An 18,521-nucleotide genomic window follows, 5' to 3' on the forward strand; every position below is an offset into this window, starting at 1 on the left:
TATCACCCATTATCACCCTCTATCACCCACTGTACAGCATTCACTACCTAAGTACCTACGCCTTCCCCCTGCACACGAACCACCAGCAGAGGAAGCCGACGAGGCCCCCCACGACGACGACCACAGCGACGGAGATCCCCGCTATGGCCCCCGTGGAGAGCCCGCTCTTGTTGACGCTTCCACCAGTGCCTACTTCTGATTCTAAACATATGACTGAACTGCCAGATGATGACACACATTGCTTGCATCCAGAGATCTTCTCTGAGCACTTCTTGCATAACCCAGCAGTGGTATCGTCACCGTTTTCCTTGTAATACCCAGTGGCACAGGTCTTGCACTTATTAGGGTCACCTGCAGTCGAGCACGTAGCACAAGTAGAATGGCACTCCCCACAGGCCCCACCTTGTGCCTGTAGTCCGTTGGCACACGTCTGACATGTTCCTCCCTGTGCACTACTACAGACCTGCTTACCAGGCTGTCTATCTGTCTGATAGCAGCCGCCGTCCTTGAGGAAGTAACCCTCATTGCATTTTGTACAGGCCCCACTTGTGATTGTTGCACAGAAGGCTACTCGTGAACTGGCCGCACAGTTGCCGTTCAAGGGGGCTTGTTGAGTGTTCTTGCACTTTGAGCAATATGCAGTTCCTCCTATCTGAGCCCCACACTCTGCGCATCCATCGTTTGTAGAACTCACGCTGCACTGGTCCATGCACGTGCCCCCATTGACAGGAGTATTAGTATCTGTATACTGAAGCATTTTCCCAACAGGACAGGCCGTGCACTGATTGTTGGCCGGTCCAACGCACTCAGCGCACTCAGGGTTGCATGCCTTACACTTCTTGTCACTATCTCCGTAGTATCCGCTGATGGCTGTGCAGTCAGGTACGCACTGGTTTGTAGGGGTGAGGTAGTCGCCATCATTACATTTAGTGCAGACCTCGTTGTCGGTCTTCGGGTTATCGCAGGCCTTGCAGTTGGGCGTGTTGCACGCCTTCTCGACGCACTGGCCCCCGTTCAGGACGTAGGCGGGGTCGCACGCCGTGCAGACCTCGTTGTCGGTCTTCGGGTTATCGCAGGCCTTGCAGTTGGGCGTGTTGCACGCCTTCTCGACGCACTGGCCCCCGTTCAGGACGTAGGCGGGGTCGCACGCCGTGCAGACCTCGTTGTCGGTCTTCGGGTTATCGCAGGCCTTGCAGTTGGGCGTGTTGCACGCCTTCTCGACGCACTGGCCCCCGTTCAGGACGTAGGCGGGGTCGCAGTCAGTGCAGGCCTCGTTCTCGGCCTTCGGGTTTGTGCAGTCCCTGCAGTTGGGCGTGTTGCAGTTTGCACTAGAGCCCTTCTCGTTGTGCTTTGCCAGCACGGTTGCACAAACTAGGAGAAATCCTATCAACATTAGCCGGAGTACACGTGCCACTGCTCTTCCGCTAGGCTGATGTGTTGCCGCGAGCAGTGAGAGACAGTCACTCTTGCTCTCTTGATCAGTTGTACTGGAGAAGGACGAGATAGGAGCACGCCAACCGGAGGCCAGCTGACAGTGCAGTTATTCCTGACTTCAGTAGAAACAGGACCAGTGAGGGCCAGACTCAGACCGCACCTCTCTTGTGGAATGATTGCTCGGGGTGCACTCCTGTACATTGCTGTCACTGTATCACTGACCCCGCCTGCAGGTGCGCTCAGAGGTCTCATGGGTAAGCCGCGCCCACTTCTCGACCGTCCGGAGACGATGGCTGGTTGTGGATAACATACTAAGAGCTCCTCTCCATCGATGCATCCAGAGCTCAGTGTGGTCCCTGATCGGCATACTCTGTCTGGGGCACTCCGCGTCGGCCTCCAGGATCCGGCCTGCTCAGGGCCATATGAGCCGCTAGTATGCCCTCCTTGGCCTGCCATCGACAGCTCGCACTGGCCGCCTTGCTCGGGTAGTAGCCAAGGCCACTCCAAAGGATGGCTCCGGATTGCAGTTAAGATTAGCGATGGCTGTTGGCTCCACCCCCTGTCCCAGCTGCCGCAGAGGGAGCCCTAGGAGTTGCTAGTAACAGTGCAGTTAGCGGCTCTGCAGGGTCGATGGGCGTTTGGGGAGCGTGCTCAGCAGGGGCCTTCAGCGTTATCTACTCTCTCAGGGGATGCCCCTACCTTGCTGTGAAAGAGATCCGGCTCGATGGTCTGGGTCAGCACGGTGTGGATGCTAAAGCGTGGGCTGACCGCTCTTCTTAACCTCTCCCACCCAGACGTTCTCAAATACCACCAGGTACTTACAGACGGCAACACGATCCTTGTTGTCACAGACCGCTGCTGTGGAGACCTCCGGCAGTTCATCACCGACTACAGGGACATTCACGAACCTATTCCCAGCAAGCTGGTGCTCTCTCTTCTGGAGCAATTGGCTGGCGCCCTTGCCCACCTCCACGGGCTCAGCAGAAGTGCCCACAGCGGCCTGCCCTCTAGCGTTGTCCTCGAGCCCGACAACGTCATGTTCGCTGGGGACGGGCGGCGTGTTGTTCTTGCAGACTTCGGGTTCTGCAAGGGCATATCGAGTGGAGCTGCGAAGGCCGGCGACCCCGCGTACATGGCCCCCGAGACGCTCCTCCGCGGTATCATAACTCCCGCGTCCAACATCTGGAGCCTCGGGGCCGTCGCATACGAGCTCGCCACCCTGAGGAAGCCGGACTTCCTGGGGGACAGGGATCCTGCAGAGGTCTTCGTCGACGGATGGAGGCCGGACCTGAGCGGTGTCGCAGACGACCTCGCAAGGAGCGTCCTTGAGAGGATGCTCGTCCTCGATCTCGCCGAGAGGCCGACTGCCAGGGGGCTCGCCCGTCTACTTCGGAGGCTTGACATCTCTGCTGATGAACAGGAGGCCCAAGACACAAGGCTAAAGGAGGTGCGTGAAGCCTTTGTAGAAGCCTTGAATAGGGCCAACAACGAAACAGTAGTTCTTAGGAAGGACCCTCCTGATCGAGCTGCAAGAATGGACATCATCAGGGAGCAGTGTGCTGCTGCCGTCAAGTTATTCAGAGAAATACAGGAGATTAAGGCAGAGATGGGCGAAACCAAAGAGTCAGAGGAGTCAGAAGAGCCAGAGAAGCACCTAATAGAGGAGGACGACTCCACCGACCTCATGAGGGCAGTCGATAGAAACGACGTGGAGGCCGTGAAGGCTCTCATACCGCTCCAGGGGGGCATGAAGATGAAGGGATGCGCACTTGTAGGTGACTGGAAGATATACGAGGGAACTGCTCTGATAAGGGCGGCGGTATATGGATACACAGAGATCGTGGAGCTGCTCGCGGAGAAAGAGAAAGGACTGAAAGATAGCAACGGATGGACCGCCCTCATGTATACTGCAAGGACTGGCCACGCAGACTGTCTTAAGCTCCTGCTAGAGAAGGAAAGCGGCCTGAAGAGCGACAAGGGGCGGACGGCTCTCATGTCTGCAGCAAGTGCTGGCCATTTAGAGTGTATCAAATTGCTTTTGAAGAACGAGGTTGGCATGCAGGATAACGATGGGGAAACCGCCCTTATGGCTGCAGCAGGGAACGGCCATAGAGATTGCGTCGAGTTGCTCCTGGAACGGGAAGGCGGTATACAGGATAACAGCAAATGGACTGCTCTTATGATTGCTGCAGAACGTGGCGAAGCTGGCTGTGTTGAGCTACTCGTAGAAAAGGAGAGTTGTGCGCAATCGAGGGATGGATGGACAGCTCTCATGTGGGCTGCAAAGAATGGCCACGCAAGCTGTGTCAGATTACTTGTGGAAAAAGAGGGCGGTATGCAAAATAACGATGGATGGCCCGCTCTCACAGTCGCTGCGCAGAGCGGCTACATAGAGTGTGCGAGGCTCCTTGTGAGGGAGAAGAATATTAGAGATAATATGGACGAAACTGCCCTTGACATGGCTAAGCTATGGAGACGCCATGAGATAGTCGCCCTCCTCTCAGAGTAAACGCCTTAAAGCCAATGGATTGAAGCGCCAGTGCCACATGTTACTGACCACTAGGAGACAGGAGAGGAGCTCCAGGGGCTCGGTGAGGAGCAAGGGCAGCGCATCCTCAGAGGAGCAGGCACGTGGAACGAGCCCATCTCCACGACTCGTCTGCTTCTGATGGGATCTATTAGCACGTGGAGGCAGCCCGGACAGTCTTATTTTTGCTTCGATGCACTGGGAAAGATCGGAGTTTAATGGCAGTTGAGGCAAGTGAAGGCAGGTCTTTCGCTTCTAGGCAGAGTCCAGAGTCCGAGGTCGGATGCCCTCGATTCCGGCGGAAGAACCCCTATGTCCCAGCTCTCCTAAAAGCTGCCGCTCCTCGCGGTGCCCCCTAGGACTTCCCTCCCTCTGGCCCGTCGGGGTCAACCATCGTCTGACATCTAGTGAGCACCCGTTATTCAGGGTCTTGCGTCTGTCGCGGCGATCTGGCCTCCACGTGGCCCGGGACCCTGGTGTTCCATGACGAAGATCGCACGCCACGACCCCGGGTGTCTACCCCGTTTCTTGGGGTGCCTCTTCGTCTCCCCATGACGTGGACCATCGACCCTGCTGTCGGGGGTGCGCTCCCCGTGCGCCTCTATCTTGGGGTGTGGTACGCGTTCGTGGATGTCGATGGAGTACTCCCATGCGTTGTGTCGGAGAAGAGGCCCGGCCCTCTGCTCATGGATCGCAGTGCGCTCTTGCAGGTGGTCCGTCACCCAGCACGAGACCGCGTCGACGCCCACCCTGTGCAGTGCATCTGGCTCAGTGACGTGTGGGCTCCATCTGCACTGCACAACACACTTGGGGGTGATGCTTCGGTCTGTCGAGGCGTCGGTCCAGGGCCACCTCTCTGAGAGGCGTCGTCTGAGGCACCAAGAGCGATTAGGACTGGCTCACCGAAGTCGGCTTGCTCGGCAGACGACACCTGTCTACTCGAGGGTGTCAGGCACTGCCAACTGCTGTGGCAGACACCCGGCAGGTGGCCCAGGCCAATACTCTCCGGTGCGGGCAGGATCAGTCCACCTCTGCCAGCCAAGCACCCCAACTCCTATTTCTTGTCGAGGGATTTACATGGGTCACGTGTGGGTCCATCTCGACCAGCGGGCAATGATCCTGGTGAGCGTCAGCTTAGCGTGTGAGAGGCTGATCCCACCACCAGCCTCGGACGCTCATCTGCATTCGTTACCACCCTGGAGGAGGAGGCACAATCCTCCCCGTCGGAGCTGGACGACATCTGACCTTCTGATTTCGGATTCTGGATCTCGGCCGGTGCATGGGGGGAGTGGCTTGTCCGGGGCGGCGGTGGCTCGCATGGAGGACCTGGTCAGGTGGCAGGGGACAACCCCGCCCCGGTGAAGCGGAGAGTAAATGAGTGATCAGATGACGGCTCTGCCGCCGCGAGGCCAGCGTGCCATCCCCCGATGCACGGAGCATCTGCATCCTGGTTCGTGCCATGGACCGGCCTTTCATGCTTCTCACGTTCTGTTGCTTCCACGATGTGTCGACTAGCCTACGGGCTGGCCATGATCGTCGGGCAGCACCTTCTCAGGGGTGCCACGGCACAGGCGGCCGGGCGCGCTGCAGCACTCAATTGTTGCTTCCCTTATGTGTGGAGACATAGACCCTCGTCTTCGACTGTCGCAGCATGCATCCGAGCAGGATTGACATACTCGCCCCGTCCACGCACCACAGCCCGGTGCGATAAGGGGCGCTCCATCTACTGGCCCGACCTCTGCCGTCCGCATGCGGCGAGAAACAGCTCGGCAAAATTAAAAATGGCTGCGGCAAAGGCTACCGAGATCAAGGCGCTCATCGACGCCAAGGACATGGACGGGCTTGCGAGGAGCGTCGCCGACTTCGACGATAGGCAGCGCGCCGAGATCTACGCCGCATTCAGGGCGGCCAACGGGAAGACGGCCTCCGAGTACCTCGACGCCTTGTTCAAGAACGGGGACTACAAGGACCTCATGATGATCGTCCTCGACGACGAGATCGACGTCCGCTGCAAGCTGATCAAGAAGGCCTTCAAGGGCGGGAACGACGAGAGGTGCCTCACGGACACGCTCTTGACGACGACCCCCGAGATCTACGCAAGGGTCAAGGGCAGGTACCACCAGCTCTTCGGGGACGACTTCGAGTCCACGCTCAGGAAGGAGATCGGCTCCAAGACCGTCTGGGCCCGCATGGTGAACTCCTGGCTTGCCTTCTGCAGGTCTGCCCGCAACAACGTCCAGGGCGACGCAGAGGCCCTGAAGACCGCGCTGATCGGCGTCAAGCACCCGGACACGGACACGGTCATCCGCCTCCTCGGCACGACCGTCCCCAGCGAGTGGAAGCAGATCTCCGAGGCGTTCGAGAACATCGCCAAGAAGACGATCGAGCAGGCCCTCATCGAGGCCTACAAGGGCGACGACGAGCTCGCGCTCTGCTGCTGCAACGCGACGCTCCACTGCCCCGCCCGAGGCGCCGCCTACCTCCTGAGCCTGGCCTGCCAGAAGAAGGGCGACACCGACCGCTGCTGCCGCATCACCGGGATGCTCTACGACCAGGCAGAGCAGTGCAAGGTCCTCTACGCCCACTACGGCAACTTAGCCAAGGACATCCGAGCCACGATGTCCAAGAACCTCGCCGAGGCCTGCTGCGTCCTCTGGCACGTCATGTAACCCTAGTGAATCTTCCTCTCATGCTCTGGACTCTGTCTGTTTGCTGGTGTGACATGTATACCAAGATACTTCTCTCTGCCAAAACTCTAACTAAGCAATGTGCTCTACAAACCAGCAGTCGCAGTTATTATGAGGACTGACCGCCAAGCATAGCCCGGTATTTTCCATTTGCCAAAAAGTGCCGATAGATACAATATGAACCTTAGAGATCTACTAGAGTATTTACAACACTGCATGGATAACAGTTATATGGATGTATTACGTTATCCAATCCACAATCTAAAATATTTCATATAAAACGTTCTCTATAATAAAATGTTGTGGACCGTACCTAGAAATAGACTCCGTATTGTTCAGCAAAGAACTGTGAACAAATGAGGACATGGAAAAGCTGCATCAGGCACAAGGATCGAGACTTTGCAGTGGCTCATTACACAGACAATTTCCCGACAAGATACTCAAAACTGTGACAGTAGTTATCTACATGCTATACCATCCTAGACTGTTTATTACGCTAATACTACTGACCGTGCCATACTTGGTTGAGTTGCGCACGCTAGAGTGAGCCCCGCAATCTTAGTCTTGCATACTTCTTCTTTGTTCATCCGCTTAGTATTTAGCCCCAAACTTATTCTCGAATGCTTAGCACCACGCCACTACTTATATTTCAATAAAGTAAGGGGGTAAATAAGAGCAAGACAGGGATGCACACTCACAAGAAGGAAAAGCACCATAACATCTTTTGCAATGCAAAGCCGTCATCTTTGAGGACTTCGTGGCAATACTTATTACACGGGTTTGACTAAGTATTTTACGAGCAGCAAAAGCAATTTATAATTAGAAGATAGGTTATGAAATGTAGAAGATTTTATACTCTCCGCTACCGCAACTGTCTCGCAGGACTAGGCGGGGTTCTAGTCGGTGCCCTGGTTTTTGGAACGTATCGTATTCCCTTCGATGACTTAGAGCGATTTACTCGTTGTACTCGGGGGAGCTACGTTGCCGAAAATCCAGGCGCTTGTCCATACCCTGGCAGCGGATCTGCTAGCATATTTTTTTATGTACAGATTCTGTGGATTGGAACCTTTGGTCTGCTTGGGATCTTACTGACCCTTTTCACGCCCACATTCAGGCACACTCACACCATAGTGTGGTGCGAGCATTTCACTAAATTCTCAATCAACACAGCAATTGGTTGTCTAGTTCACTTATTGTTTGTCTTTCCTTTTATCTCCATTACTCCCGAAAATGAAGAGGCGTACAATGCTCTTCGCACCTTTGTGGTTTATGGGTACTTCATCTGGTATATTTATATCTTGGCCTATGGACTATTGCTTTTTATGTCCATATTTGTCCTCGACTACCTCGAGGCAGACCAGGTAGCCGCAAATAATCGAGCAGTCGCTAGAGAGGATGCTATCACTTCATACCAGAAGTTTTTCACTGAATCTCTTCCCCCCACAGCACCTCCTAACGGGGACATGTCGGAGAGGGTTCACCAGATACACATAAAGGTGGTCGGGGAGTCGGATCACCGGCAGGTTCCGCCTGGATATTCAACAAAGAACTTCCTCAATAAAAGCTACAAGATGAGATACATTGGACTTGTATTAACAACATCGTTTTTTGTGTACGGTATCTGCGTGGGAGTTGGGTATGGAAAGGCTGCACCAGAGTGCTTCTGGCACCTTTCTGGAAAAACAACGTTCCAGTGCGTGCCTGTGGCCTCCTGGATATATGGTGCCGTGTACGGGCTAGTATGGTCTGGTACCTTTTATGCTACGGTGTGTAGTAGAGCTATACCCAAAGTTGGTCTTTTTGGAAAACGGAGTCTATCGGTAGATTAAATTATTATCCATTTCAACGATAAAGCATATTGAGGCAACCGATCCCCAACTAACCAAAGGCAAGTTGCTCACCTGCGGGGCTTGCCCTTCGGCTTTCCCTTTTCATCCATTAGGTCGCCAACGCGCTTGGCTGTCATGTCCAGTTGACCCCTCTTTGCAGCCTTGGCAATCTTGTCCGGGTGCTTATTGCACACTTGTCTGTGCTTATCTATGCGGTCTGGGGCAAATCCGCGGCCGCAGTATTCGCAGGAAACACGTCCATCGTCTTCATCTCGCCGTGGAGTCTCTACTTGCTCTCTTATTGGTGCAGCCATAGGCGGGGGCCTCGATGCCTGGTGCTGAGGCTTGCTGTACGTGGTGTGCACAGAATCGTGAACATAGTTAGTGGGGGATGCCTGGATGCCATTGGCCCGGTCATCCATCCGAGGGTCACGAGGGGACATCCTTGCTAATGACTTCCCTGCAGAGGCGGTCAGGGGAGGATCTGAGGCCGGAATGGCCGCCGAACGTTGGGGAATCCAATCGTATTTGTCTATTAGCGCTGTCAGCGCAGGGATGCAGTGGCCAATTCCGTCGGCATTGAAGCGTCGCTCTCCCCTGATTTGTGTTTTAACGAGAGAAACGACCATGTTGAAATCCTTGTTTTTACTAGCCTGCTCTGCCATTGCCTGCCACCCTTGCTGCGCCTAGGCCCCAAGGTGTCGAAGTAGCGGGTTTTATTTTCCAATCCATTTTAAATTCATTTCAATTCCTGATTTAGAAGGAGCGGTGTGGTATGCCAGGCAAAGTATTCAACCTGAAGAAGGGCGGCGCAGTAGTTCGCATTGTCCGCAAGAAGGAGGAGCGCAAGACTAAGCCTCATCAGGAGTTCGTCAAGAGCATCATTCAGGAGTGCACGGGAATGGCGCCCTACGAAATGCACATTATAGAGCTCCTGCGAATGAATAAGGACCGCCACGCGCTCCGCTATGCAAAGAAGAGGCTTGGGAACATCAAGCGCGCGAAGGCTAAGCGCGATCAGCTCTCGGTCTACGCTAGGAACATCTAGACTTCAGATAGCTAGCTACGACGGAGTAAACGTGTCCTGACGGCTCCGCTGGTCCGGCCTTAGCCTCGCCGGCGACTCGGGCCGGACTTTGTATTGTAGCTAAAGTTGGCAATGGCTGATGCCAAGATGAAATCTGTATTCACTAAAAACATGGTGTAAGCGGGGCGTCGTTAGTTGAGCGACCCAAGAATCAAAAGACACGCAGATTGCTCCCTTTTTAGGACATATGTTATTATGTAAGTAATGGTCTGCTCCCATAATATCCTAAAGAACACAGAGTCATCGGACAATTAGATCCTGATTAAACTGATGCGCTTGTTAATAATCAGAGTCTACTATTTCTATTCTGTTACAGGACCAAGGGTTTATCAGGTGATGAGCTACACTTATATGTTCCTCAAATGGGTATCAAATGGGTAGATCTTCACGGTATCCAATTCTCTCAGTGATAGGTCAAACTTATTAAAGACTTTTGGAAAATTAGTATTTTGGTATTTAATTATGATACCTGTTAGCCTGGGAGAACCTCAGGAAAACGTGCCAACCACAGAGGGGGCACAGCTTCACAACGATCCCGGGGACATAACTAGCATGCCTATCGATTATGTTATGCATGCCCTCGCCACATACAAAAGTAACAGTCACCTCAAAGATTTAACACCGACACTCTCTCCTCCAGCATCTGTAGTGTTTCCCCGAACGTCTCAACCCCAAGTGCGATTGGAGGTTCCGCCAATATTAACGTCAACCTCATCTTCGGCCTCTGTCCCCTGTTCTTCTTCTACGACTCCATCCCTAGTGTATCTACAAGATCAGCCCATTTCTGTCTATACCGTCCCCATGTCTAGTAACGGCGACGTCCAGTATTTGGTTCTTTCTACCACTGCTCCGAGGCATCCTAGGCTGCCCTGCCAGGGAATTTCGCTCATTCAAACCCCAAGATATATTCCTGTCAAGATTGATTCCCGACAGGCGCAGCTACGCCCGTTCCCGGATCCACAGAAGCAAGTGCATTCGTTCGGGATATCGATGCCCTATAAGACCACTCGTCTCAAATGGAGCGCAGAGATGAGCAGAGACTTAGAGAATGTGTACGATAATCTCTTGGCTGCACACGTGCGCCCAACTCAGCGAGTTGTCCACGAGATTATGAGGGAGAAGTATCCATTCATGACTGAGCTTCATGTTCAATCCAAGCTCCAAAAGCTCAGACAGATAAAAAAGCAGTGATAGCTCTCGAAGAGGACCCTCGCGACTCATCCTACCTCACTTTGCTCCGTTTGAAGCGTTAGATATTTCAGATCGCTAATTTGAGGGATGCCCCTGCTAGTGTCGGTATTCTGTTACTAGCGTAAACGATTTGCTTTTTTCTGTGCGCTGGCCTGTTGACTTGGGTAATGGAGCTTGTTGAAGGTATCATTTCTAATTACTGACTACAGAATTAGAGGCATTTTGTACAGAGTTAATGTTGATCTATAAGTTTGCATGGGAGTGTTCCAGGGCGATTGACCCAAGAATTTGTTGGCTGTGACTATTGCTGCAGCCAGTTCACTTGCTGTGCCTTCGCTCCCCTCCTTGAGGCAGGCAAAAAGACGAGCTTCTGTTCCCCTTGGCCTGAAAAATAAGTGTGCGTTTGTTTCGATCATGGCTGTAGCCTGTAGCACCAGTGCTTTACCCAGTTACTGTTCAAAAGCACTCATTTGATCATCGAATTTACACCTCAAAAACTTTTAAAAAGGCCGTGCAACCTTCATATTAGGCCAGATGATAACAAGTGAGGAGTCGCCTCCCAAGGCAGCTGTTCACGAAGTAGATGGAATCTGCTCACCAGGGTTGCACGTCTTGGGCTCTAAGGAAGCCGTGACTCAACCGAATGGCGCACTGCTTTCCCCCAAAGTACCCCCACTACTTCACGAGCCATCCCATCAACCTTTGAGCACCACGCTTGCAGACTCATCGCCTCTAAAAATAAACAAACTGAGTGCTGCACCGACGGTAACCGGGACAGAACCAACACGTCTAGACTCTAAAAATCTTCACACGCAAAGTAATTTAACCACATGCATGCTTCAGTTGCTGAAGGACGACAGCAGTTCACCAGATAATCACGGACTCAAGTACATGCTCTGCCAGGGAAGCGAGCCAAACACACACATGGCGAACAGTGAGATATTGATATCTGATACTCTCCCCTCCTGTATTTCACCATCTATGCTTGGTCTGGGGATTACTGCAGGTCTGAGTCTCCCCCTGCTCGCTGATAGGGATAGTCTACCGACCTCTTCCTTGAGCATGCATCACTGTCAATCTCAGCCGCAGAACATAAACTCTACTAATCTATACCCTCAACTCCCAGGATCTCACACTCTAACTCTTTTCTACGATTTATCTAACATAGCTTCTAATTCTAACGATTTATTATATTCAAATGGAAAGCGAGCAGGAGCAGATCACTGTTCTCCATTCGTCGCTTTCACGGACATTATGCACAACACGAGTCAGGTATCATTGCTTCCGCAAACTTCCCAAGTTGCTGACTGGCAAAGTCTGAAAGATCAGGGCGTCTTCAATTCAGCTATTGCACCTCTCCCGCCCATCACCCCATCTCCTCCAAACACTGCCCTTCCAGAGTATTCTGAGAGATTTACCGCCGGCTCGATTAGTTCAGCTGCTGGGATAAAAAAGTGGAATACTGATGATGAGCTAACCTTCTTCCGCCTTATATTGTGCTACAATGGCACAAAGTATACTAAATTTGCTAAGAATTTCCCGAACAAGCCGATAAAAAGCTTAAATAATAAATGGCAGATTGAGAAGAAGAGGGCGCAGAAAAATATGTATTTGGATTGGAAGACTGTGATAGTCTCTATGCTATGCAGGTACCTCAACCTTCTAGAGCAATCTCGAGGGAAAAACATTCTGAGGATTCGAAGCGCACTCACTACGGTTCTGAGCAGTATCGATACCACGGCCTTTTGTTCTTTTGATAAGAGCAATCACGCGCAGTACTCACGAATTCTCTTTAAAAGCATCTGCGAGATGCTTGGAGACGAGCAACTTAAGTTTCTCGATATTGACCTTGCAACCCCTTCTGTCTAACTGTTGTGCTTATGAAATCACGTAAATCACTTCTCTTTGGTTCGCCTTCCATTTGTAGGCTATTCTCTGGAGTGTTTGATCCACTGTGAAAGGTGGTACTTAGCATAGAGGAATGCCTTCTTAAATGTCAAGTTTAGTGAAAACGAACTTTCGGCGCAGGCAGCGAAACGATCGTATGTAAACGATCTTGCGTCTTGATTGAGGCTATCAGTTGAGACACCTTGATCTGCGGAGCTGCTCACAGCTTGCTCTATGTTGGCCTGGCTAGCTCTAGACCCCGCTCTGCTATGCGGGAACAGCTCTAATTTATTCCTCAATACTGCCTGCTTACTCGTGCTTCTCCCCTTGACACTACTAGTTTGTGACAGGGTGCATTCAAGATTAACAGTGTCACTATGGACATCATCATTTTCTATGTAGTTAGGCACATGCTCATCTGGACAGTCATAGCTGGATTTGGGTGCAGATACAGAGGTGTAAGGCTTGTTAGCTGCATTGGTCTTGCGTGGAAGACAGTAATCATTCTCCATCTCTTTTTCATATCTTTCCTTAGCTAAATAGATAAGGGCGCGGGTCTCTCCTCTTTGCAACGGTCGAGCGTTTGCAGATATTTCAACAAAAAGCCTCTTCACAGACTCTGTCATGCGCGTGGCACGATAGCTCACCGTGCTTATCTCTTCTTGAATGTCTTCACACCACAGCGACTCGCCTCCATAGTACTCCTCTTTGCCATTCAATACCGCTGCGTTAGCCTTCGGTCGAGATTGGGAGGCCTTTTGCTGTCGCTTGTGGCCTACCGTATTACAAACCTTGTGGCTGCTACCACTACGCTGCTGACTCCGTTGTGTACATGTGCCTGCTGAGGATCCTCGCCTCTGAGATTGTAGAGTTTGAGGTGTGACTGATATTACAAGATTGGAGTCAGGAGCCATCCTCATCCGCCACAGCTCTCTAGCGCGGTCTGCTGTGCTGAGGACGGAGGGAGCGGCCTGTGTGGCCGAGGCCCGGCTTCGTTCCATCGCTACAGATCAATGCCGCGTAAAAATTTAATGTTGAAAGTATCACTGTATCCCAGATTTATTGCTCAGTATGGAGAAGACCGCCTGTCTACGCTCTTGGCTGAAGCTAAAGAAGAGCTCGATAAGCTGGATTTAAAGTGCGGGCTGCCCAGGGACTATAAACATACCCCCATTATTAACAGATTTAGCAAAGACGAAATAGTAGCAGAGTCGATGCTTAAATCTTATCTCTGCACCGTTTCGAGCCTTCCAGAAGATGCTATTGAAAGGCTCAAGCATCAGCTTCTCCCTGGTAACAGCGATGACAACGATGTCAAAGACACTGAGCCTTTCAAGGAGCCTTATCTCAAGCAGAAGTAAATTTATTGGAAGGGAATTAGGAAGGCATAAGGTAATCTGCCGATGGCCACCAGAACTGGAGGCTATTGTCCTCGGCAGCGCTTCCAATTAAGTTGGGTATGAGTGGATGCCAAGCTACAGCAGTGATGAAGGTGGTGTGACCACCATGAATGAAAAGGACTTCTGGGGGTAAGTCAGGATATTGATCGTCTAGCACATTGCGGCGTGTCTGCTGCGCAAGGTCCCAGAGGACAACGCGACTATCTTCAGAGCCAGAAAGGATATAGCTAGGATAGAAGGGGGACCAGTCCAGCTGGTACACGGCGCCTGTATGATAACTCATTGATTTAAGAGGCCCACTCTCTAGGGAGCATAGATTAAAAAGGTGAAGCGTCCCACTACTATCTGCAATGATTGCACTGAACTCGTCGTGTGGAGACAGGGCAATTGCCGTCGGAATTAGAGGTGGTTCTGTATCTTTCCGCTTGAGTAAGATGTTAAATTGGTAAGATTTTAAGACTTTGCTGACCCTAGTATCTATCAGAACTATTTCGCCACCATCTGTAACAACTATAATTAAGACTGGACAGTGATTGTGGATAGCAAGACCATTAATATCTGATTGCAGTTTGATCTTTCCAAGAAGCTTACATGCACTACAATCCCACCAACACACGTTTCCATTACGGTCAGCTCCTGCCAGGAAGAATGGGCAGGTAGTGCTAAACTTTAAAGAGAATCCTTCTGTCTCTAAACCCTCCAGCATGGCTACCGGTGTACTATCCTCTGGCTCATTACTGCACCGCTTCAGATTAACAAGATCATAGAGATAGACAGAGTCGTTTGAAAGAGCTGCTATGAGGTTCTTGTCGTGGGGACAGCATGCAATAGCGTTGGCTTCGGATGGAAAGGTTATCCAGTGGAGATCGTGAAAAGACCCCAGCTTGTCTACGGGAGACGATCCGTACCCACCAACGATGACCCCGGTGTCCCGCTTGATTATGGAGTCACTATCTATGGTTTGATTGGCACATGGCAGTGCAAGCTCCTTGACATACAGGTAGTTTTGCTCTCGGTCGCTTCCAGTGGTGGGAGTGTTAGTTCCGATAATGAAGCCAATGCTTGCGTAAGAGTTACTGGAAGGATTGTTGGTCGCGCCTGTATTCTTCTTCTTTTCAGTAGTACTAAGAGAACGTGTGATAAACGTTTCAGACACATATGGCTGAAACCCCAAGGTAAGGGTGGGGAAAACAAGGATATGAGATATGCAGAGATCATAAAGGATTATGCAATTACGCTTCCAGATCCTGTAAGTATCATAGCTAACCTCTTCCTGTTGCACTCCTTGGCTCACGGCATCCATCGTGCGGATCTAAAAATCCTGTGTGCCAATTTTTTAAACTCCAGAAAAGCAATGGGAATAAGCGCGTCTTGCAACCTTGACGATGGTGTGCTCAAACAAAGCCTCCCAAGAACACCTGTAATTGCTGATCCTGACGATCCCAATGCGTCGTTAAGCATACCAAACTTTGCTGAAGACGAAAGTACCGGGGAGCCAAATGAGAACCGGTCTTCAGTATGGGCCACGGTACATTCAAAACTTCCCAAGTCGGGAACTCGGTTTTCGGATCTAAAGCCTGTAAACTCAGGTCTTGCTAAAATGGCCAGCTCTTTGAGTGCAGAAGAACGACAAGACCTAGAGGACCTTCAGAGGGGTGTAATGATGGAGGATATGGACTATTCTATCCCAAATAGCAATGCAGCAAAAGCGAATACTAGTCAGCCGGTAGACTCAATTCCAGAGCCAACCCCAGGATTGGTTTCGCCCCCCTCTTTAGTCGGAAGCTCTCCTACAAGGACTAAAGCCAGTAACATCACAGCTCTTGACTCACATCAGATAGCTGTCTGTTTGTCCAAGAATTTGTCTAGTGCTAGCCGTAAGTCAAGCCTCAGCTCTGATGATCTAAATGACTTCAATGCAGCTCGTTTTCGCGAAGCAAACCTTTGAGAACGCGGCCATTATATGCTATCATATTTAACTGAAGCGTCTATATCTTAACAGAAAATAGCTGATTACAAAACAAACCAATGTCCACCCCGTTAGGAAGCCATATGCTAGGAATAATGCACCAACGAGAGAATAGTCTCCTAATCCATAATAAGCTATCGCATCTTTATCTGTCTGAACAGGACACGAAGCTTCTGGAACCCCGTCGTCACATGTAAAAGACAGCCCAATAATTTCATTATAAAAGAACCCCTTGAACGCATATGCAAAGTACGAAACCCAAGGTGCCCAGATATAGTATACAGGAATGGTCTTTGTGTTTATGTAGGGTCCTGCAAAGACGATAATGACTGAGATAACCACCATAAGGATGATCTGCGCGACTCTATAACTGCCAAACATGGTTATGAATATATGGGAAAAGCTAACGCTGGCGATAAGTGTCATGAAGCAGAGCCCCATGAAGTAGAACCATCTCCCGATGTTTGTTGTGTTGAAGCCGATCATGAAGTATGTTATGGCCCCATATACGAGTACTAGAATAATGTATATGGGTATGTCTGTGAGGATCATTGCCACATAAAATGGCAGTGTGGCATATGTACCGCTTGCATGCTCTCTGTGATACGTTTGACGACACTGAAAGACCCTTAGTGCAGACTCACTGGCTGGTGCGAAGGCCATACATGTCTGTACAAAGAACAGAGCGCCAACGCGGTTATTCAGCTCACTCATTGTGGTACCGAGTCGCCAGAATAGGCTTCCTGCAAATAGTGCGAAGAAGACATACTGAAAGACAAATGCGAGGAGCCTCGATGGCTCTCGTATGCAAAATCGAAGAAAGCGCAGATATATTGTGATGAATTGAAAGTAGTATGGTTGAGCATATTTGGTTCTATAGTCTAAGATCTCAAACAGGCTGTCAGAAAAGAGTGTAAGTGGGCTGGTCACGCCTCCCTCTCGTCTCTTCATATATGCCTCCAGGCGTGTCTGCTTCAACACTTTAGTGAAGTATTGCTGAACTTCAACGCTGCCTTCGATAGGTCCCACTTTTAAGTTGGGAAAAGAGCGAACCCTAGCAGGATTTTGCATATGGCCTTCCTTCTTTATAGAACTAGCGTCATCGGTGAACATCTCCTGCTTCCAGATGCTCTCAGTCATCTCTAGGCTTTCAGTGCGGGTACTGGCAATGGTTGTTCCTGTGATCATAACTTCGCTTCCGCTGATTGACAAGGTTCTGGTGCCAAAATCGTGTCTTATTGAAGAGCCGGGGGACTGCCTACTGGATGGTGTCCTGCATCCACTGCCTATCTTTAAGGAGTCTTCGGAGATGAGAATGCCTTCTGTAACATCAGCGCGCATGTTATGCACACTCACAGTGTTCAATGCTGGTACACCGGTCAACGCAGTACCAGCCCTTTCTTTTGCACTATTGTTAGCCTGCTCAATGATGAAGTTGGTTATGTTTTGATCTACATCGAACGTTTGCGAAATGGCACGGATTAGGTCTAACCTGTCCTCGTAGCAATGTGGAAACTTATTCTCATCTTTGCTAACAACCTCAATAAGATAGTCTGCTGGATTGTAACTGGGTGGAACCTGATAACCTATGGAATGCATCGCTGTCCAGAAGTGCTCTGGTCGTCCGTAAAATATTGTACGCCCTGCTGCTAGTACAAGGATTTTATCGAACAGATTCCACATGAAGGAGCTTGGTTGATGGAGGGTGGCCATCACCGTAATGTTGTCCCCCCTCTTGCTGGGGTCCTTGTCTGTATTACTCTCTAGAAACCGTGATACATCCTTGCTATATCTACTGTCAGCAATTTTTCGCAAAGTTGAGACAACGGTTGTGGCAGTGGATGTGTCAAGGCCACTTGTGCACTCATCAAGCAGTAGAAGGCGTGGGGAGCTGATTATTTCATTTGCTATGCTCACTCGTCTGCGCTCGCCTCCAGACAGACCAGTTTTAACATTTGATGCATCAAACCCTTGACCTGCAGCGGCGCCCATAAGCTGATCTGCAACATGAGAGAGGTTCAGGCTGTTAATGATGGAGTCTATAATGCTCTTTTTCATTTGACTGTCCCCTTTAAGCTTAAGGTTAGCTGTAAACTGAAGCGTCTCTCGTGCAGTGTCTGTGGCGTAAAGCGTGTCTTCCTGCTGAACATAGCCAAGATATGGTTTTATCCATGGGCCAAGCTGCTTGCCCTTAAGCTTCACTTCTCCACAATACGTCTCAGTGATAACTCTGTTTGCAAGTATGTTAATTAGACTAGTTTTTCCAGAGCCCGAGGGACCTATGATGGCGACAAACTCTCCAGGATAGATCTTAAAGTTAATATCGCGCAGAATCCGCTTATAGCCAGGCATCTGATCCCAGTCCCTTGGCTTGCGCAGGAGCCGATGATGCAAGTATGCATGGAATTTAGCCTTTATAGTTATTGGGACGTCGTAGTAAAGATGCGAGACAGATAGTGTAGGTTGCATTTTGTTTTTCATAGGGTGAACTTGGCGAAGGTTAGGTTGTA

General features: G+C 50.7%; 13 protein-coding genes across 13 annotated transcripts; 8 read left to right on the forward strand and 5 right to left on the reverse strand.

Moving 5' to 3' along the window:
• Nucleotides 1–55: 55 nt before the first annotated feature.
• GL50803_00137605 (VSP with INR) lies at nucleotides 56–1,393 on the reverse strand (the record flags this gene model as incomplete). The annotated part of the gene is made up of 1 exon (XM_001704134.1): nucleotides 56–1,393. The coding sequence occupies one exon, from the start codon at nucleotides 1,391–1,393 to the stop codon at nucleotides 56–58; it is 1,338 nt and encodes a 445-aa protein (XP_001704186.1).
• Nucleotides 1,394–2,182: 789 nt separating this feature from the next.
• On the forward strand, nucleotides 2,183–3,943 carry GL50803_00114120 (Kinase, NEK; the record flags this gene model as incomplete). The annotated part of the gene is made up of 1 exon (XM_001704135.1): nucleotides 2,183–3,943. One exon carries the CDS (start codon nucleotides 2,183–2,185, stop codon nucleotides 3,941–3,943), a length of 1,761 nt encoding a protein of 586 aa, XP_001704187.1.
• A 1,520-nt stretch (nucleotides 3,944–5,463) lies between these two features.
• Nucleotides 5,464–6,630, forward strand: GL50803_00114119 (Alpha-7.2 giardin; the record flags this gene model as incomplete). The annotated part of the gene is made up of 1 exon (XM_001704136.1): nucleotides 5,464–6,630. One exon carries the CDS (start codon nucleotides 5,464–5,466, stop codon nucleotides 6,628–6,630), a length of 1,167 nt encoding a protein of 388 aa, XP_001704188.1.
• Nucleotides 6,631–7,481: 851 nt separating this feature from the next.
• Nucleotides 7,482–8,477, forward strand: GL50803_008658 (uncharacterized protein; the record flags this gene model as incomplete). Its single annotated transcript, XM_038046373.1, has 1 exon — nucleotides 7,482–8,477. The coding sequence occupies one exon, from the start codon at nucleotides 7,482–7,484 to the stop codon at nucleotides 8,475–8,477; it is 996 nt and encodes a 331-aa protein (XP_037902154.1).
• Nucleotides 8,478–8,545: 68 nt separating this feature from the next.
• GL50803_008657 (C2HC-type zinc-finger domain-containing protein) lies at nucleotides 8,546–9,142 on the reverse strand (the record flags this gene model as incomplete). Its single annotated transcript, XM_001704137.1, has 1 exon — nucleotides 8,546–9,142. The coding sequence occupies one exon, from the start codon at nucleotides 9,140–9,142 to the stop codon at nucleotides 8,546–8,548; it is 597 nt and encodes a 198-aa protein (XP_001704189.1).
• Nucleotides 9,143–9,252: 110 nt separating this feature from the next.
• On the forward strand, nucleotides 9,253–9,525 carry GL50803_0016114 (Ribosomal protein L36e; the record flags this gene model as incomplete). Its single annotated transcript, XM_001704139.1, has 1 exon — nucleotides 9,253–9,525. One exon carries the CDS (start codon nucleotides 9,253–9,255, stop codon nucleotides 9,523–9,525), a length of 273 nt encoding a protein of 90 aa, XP_001704191.1.
• Nucleotides 9,526–10,026: 501 nt separating this feature from the next.
• Nucleotides 10,027–10,755, forward strand: GL50803_008654 (uncharacterized protein; the record flags this gene model as incomplete). Its single annotated transcript, XM_001704140.1, has 1 exon — nucleotides 10,027–10,755. The coding sequence occupies one exon, from the start codon at nucleotides 10,027–10,029 to the stop codon at nucleotides 10,753–10,755; it is 729 nt and encodes a 242-aa protein (XP_001704192.1).
• Nucleotides 10,756–11,289: 534 nt separating this feature from the next.
• Nucleotides 11,290–12,624, forward strand: GL50803_008652 (uncharacterized protein; the record flags this gene model as incomplete). The annotated part of the gene is made up of 1 exon (XM_001704141.1): nucleotides 11,290–12,624. The coding sequence occupies one exon, from the start codon at nucleotides 11,290–11,292 to the stop codon at nucleotides 12,622–12,624; it is 1,335 nt and encodes a 444-aa protein (XP_001704193.1).
• A 59-nt stretch (nucleotides 12,625–12,683) lies between these two features.
• On the reverse strand, nucleotides 12,684–13,643 carry GL50803_008651 (uncharacterized protein; the record flags this gene model as incomplete). Its single annotated transcript, XM_038046371.1, has 1 exon — nucleotides 12,684–13,643. One exon carries the CDS (start codon nucleotides 13,641–13,643, stop codon nucleotides 12,684–12,686), a length of 960 nt encoding a protein of 319 aa, XP_037902155.1.
• Nucleotides 13,644–13,673: 30 nt separating this feature from the next.
• GL50803_008650 (uncharacterized protein) lies at nucleotides 13,674–14,003 on the forward strand (the record flags this gene model as incomplete). The annotated part of the gene is made up of 1 exon (XM_001704142.2): nucleotides 13,674–14,003. One exon carries the CDS (start codon nucleotides 13,674–13,676, stop codon nucleotides 14,001–14,003), a length of 330 nt encoding a protein of 109 aa, XP_001704194.2.
• A 16-nt stretch (nucleotides 14,004–14,019) lies between these two features.
• Nucleotides 14,020–15,345, reverse strand: GL50803_0014753 (Histone acetyltransferase type B subunit 2; the record flags this gene model as incomplete). Its single annotated transcript, XM_001704143.1, has 1 exon — nucleotides 14,020–15,345. One exon carries the CDS (start codon nucleotides 15,343–15,345, stop codon nucleotides 14,020–14,022), a length of 1,326 nt encoding a protein of 441 aa, XP_001704195.1.
• Nucleotides 15,346–15,396: 51 nt separating this feature from the next.
• GL50803_0016113 (uncharacterized protein) lies at nucleotides 15,397–15,990 on the forward strand (the record flags this gene model as incomplete). The annotated part of the gene is made up of 1 exon (XM_038045849.1): nucleotides 15,397–15,990. One exon carries the CDS (start codon nucleotides 15,397–15,399, stop codon nucleotides 15,988–15,990), a length of 594 nt encoding a protein of 197 aa, XP_037902156.1.
• A 27-nt stretch (nucleotides 15,991–16,017) lies between these two features.
• Nucleotides 16,018–18,480, reverse strand: GL50803_0042048 (ABC transporter; the record flags this gene model as incomplete). Its single annotated transcript, XM_001704144.2, has 1 exon — nucleotides 16,018–18,480. The coding sequence occupies one exon, from the start codon at nucleotides 18,478–18,480 to the stop codon at nucleotides 16,018–16,020; it is 2,463 nt and encodes an 820-aa protein (XP_001704196.2).
• Between the last annotated feature and the right edge of the window lie 41 nt (nucleotides 18,481–18,521).

The sequence above is a fragment of the Giardia intestinalis genome, chromosome 5, assembly GCF_000002435.2.
Source record: "Giardia intestinalis strain WB C6 chromosome 5, whole genome shotgun sequence".
NCBI classification, from domain to species: Eukaryota; Fornicata; order Diplomonadida; family Hexamitidae; genus Giardia; species Giardia duodenalis.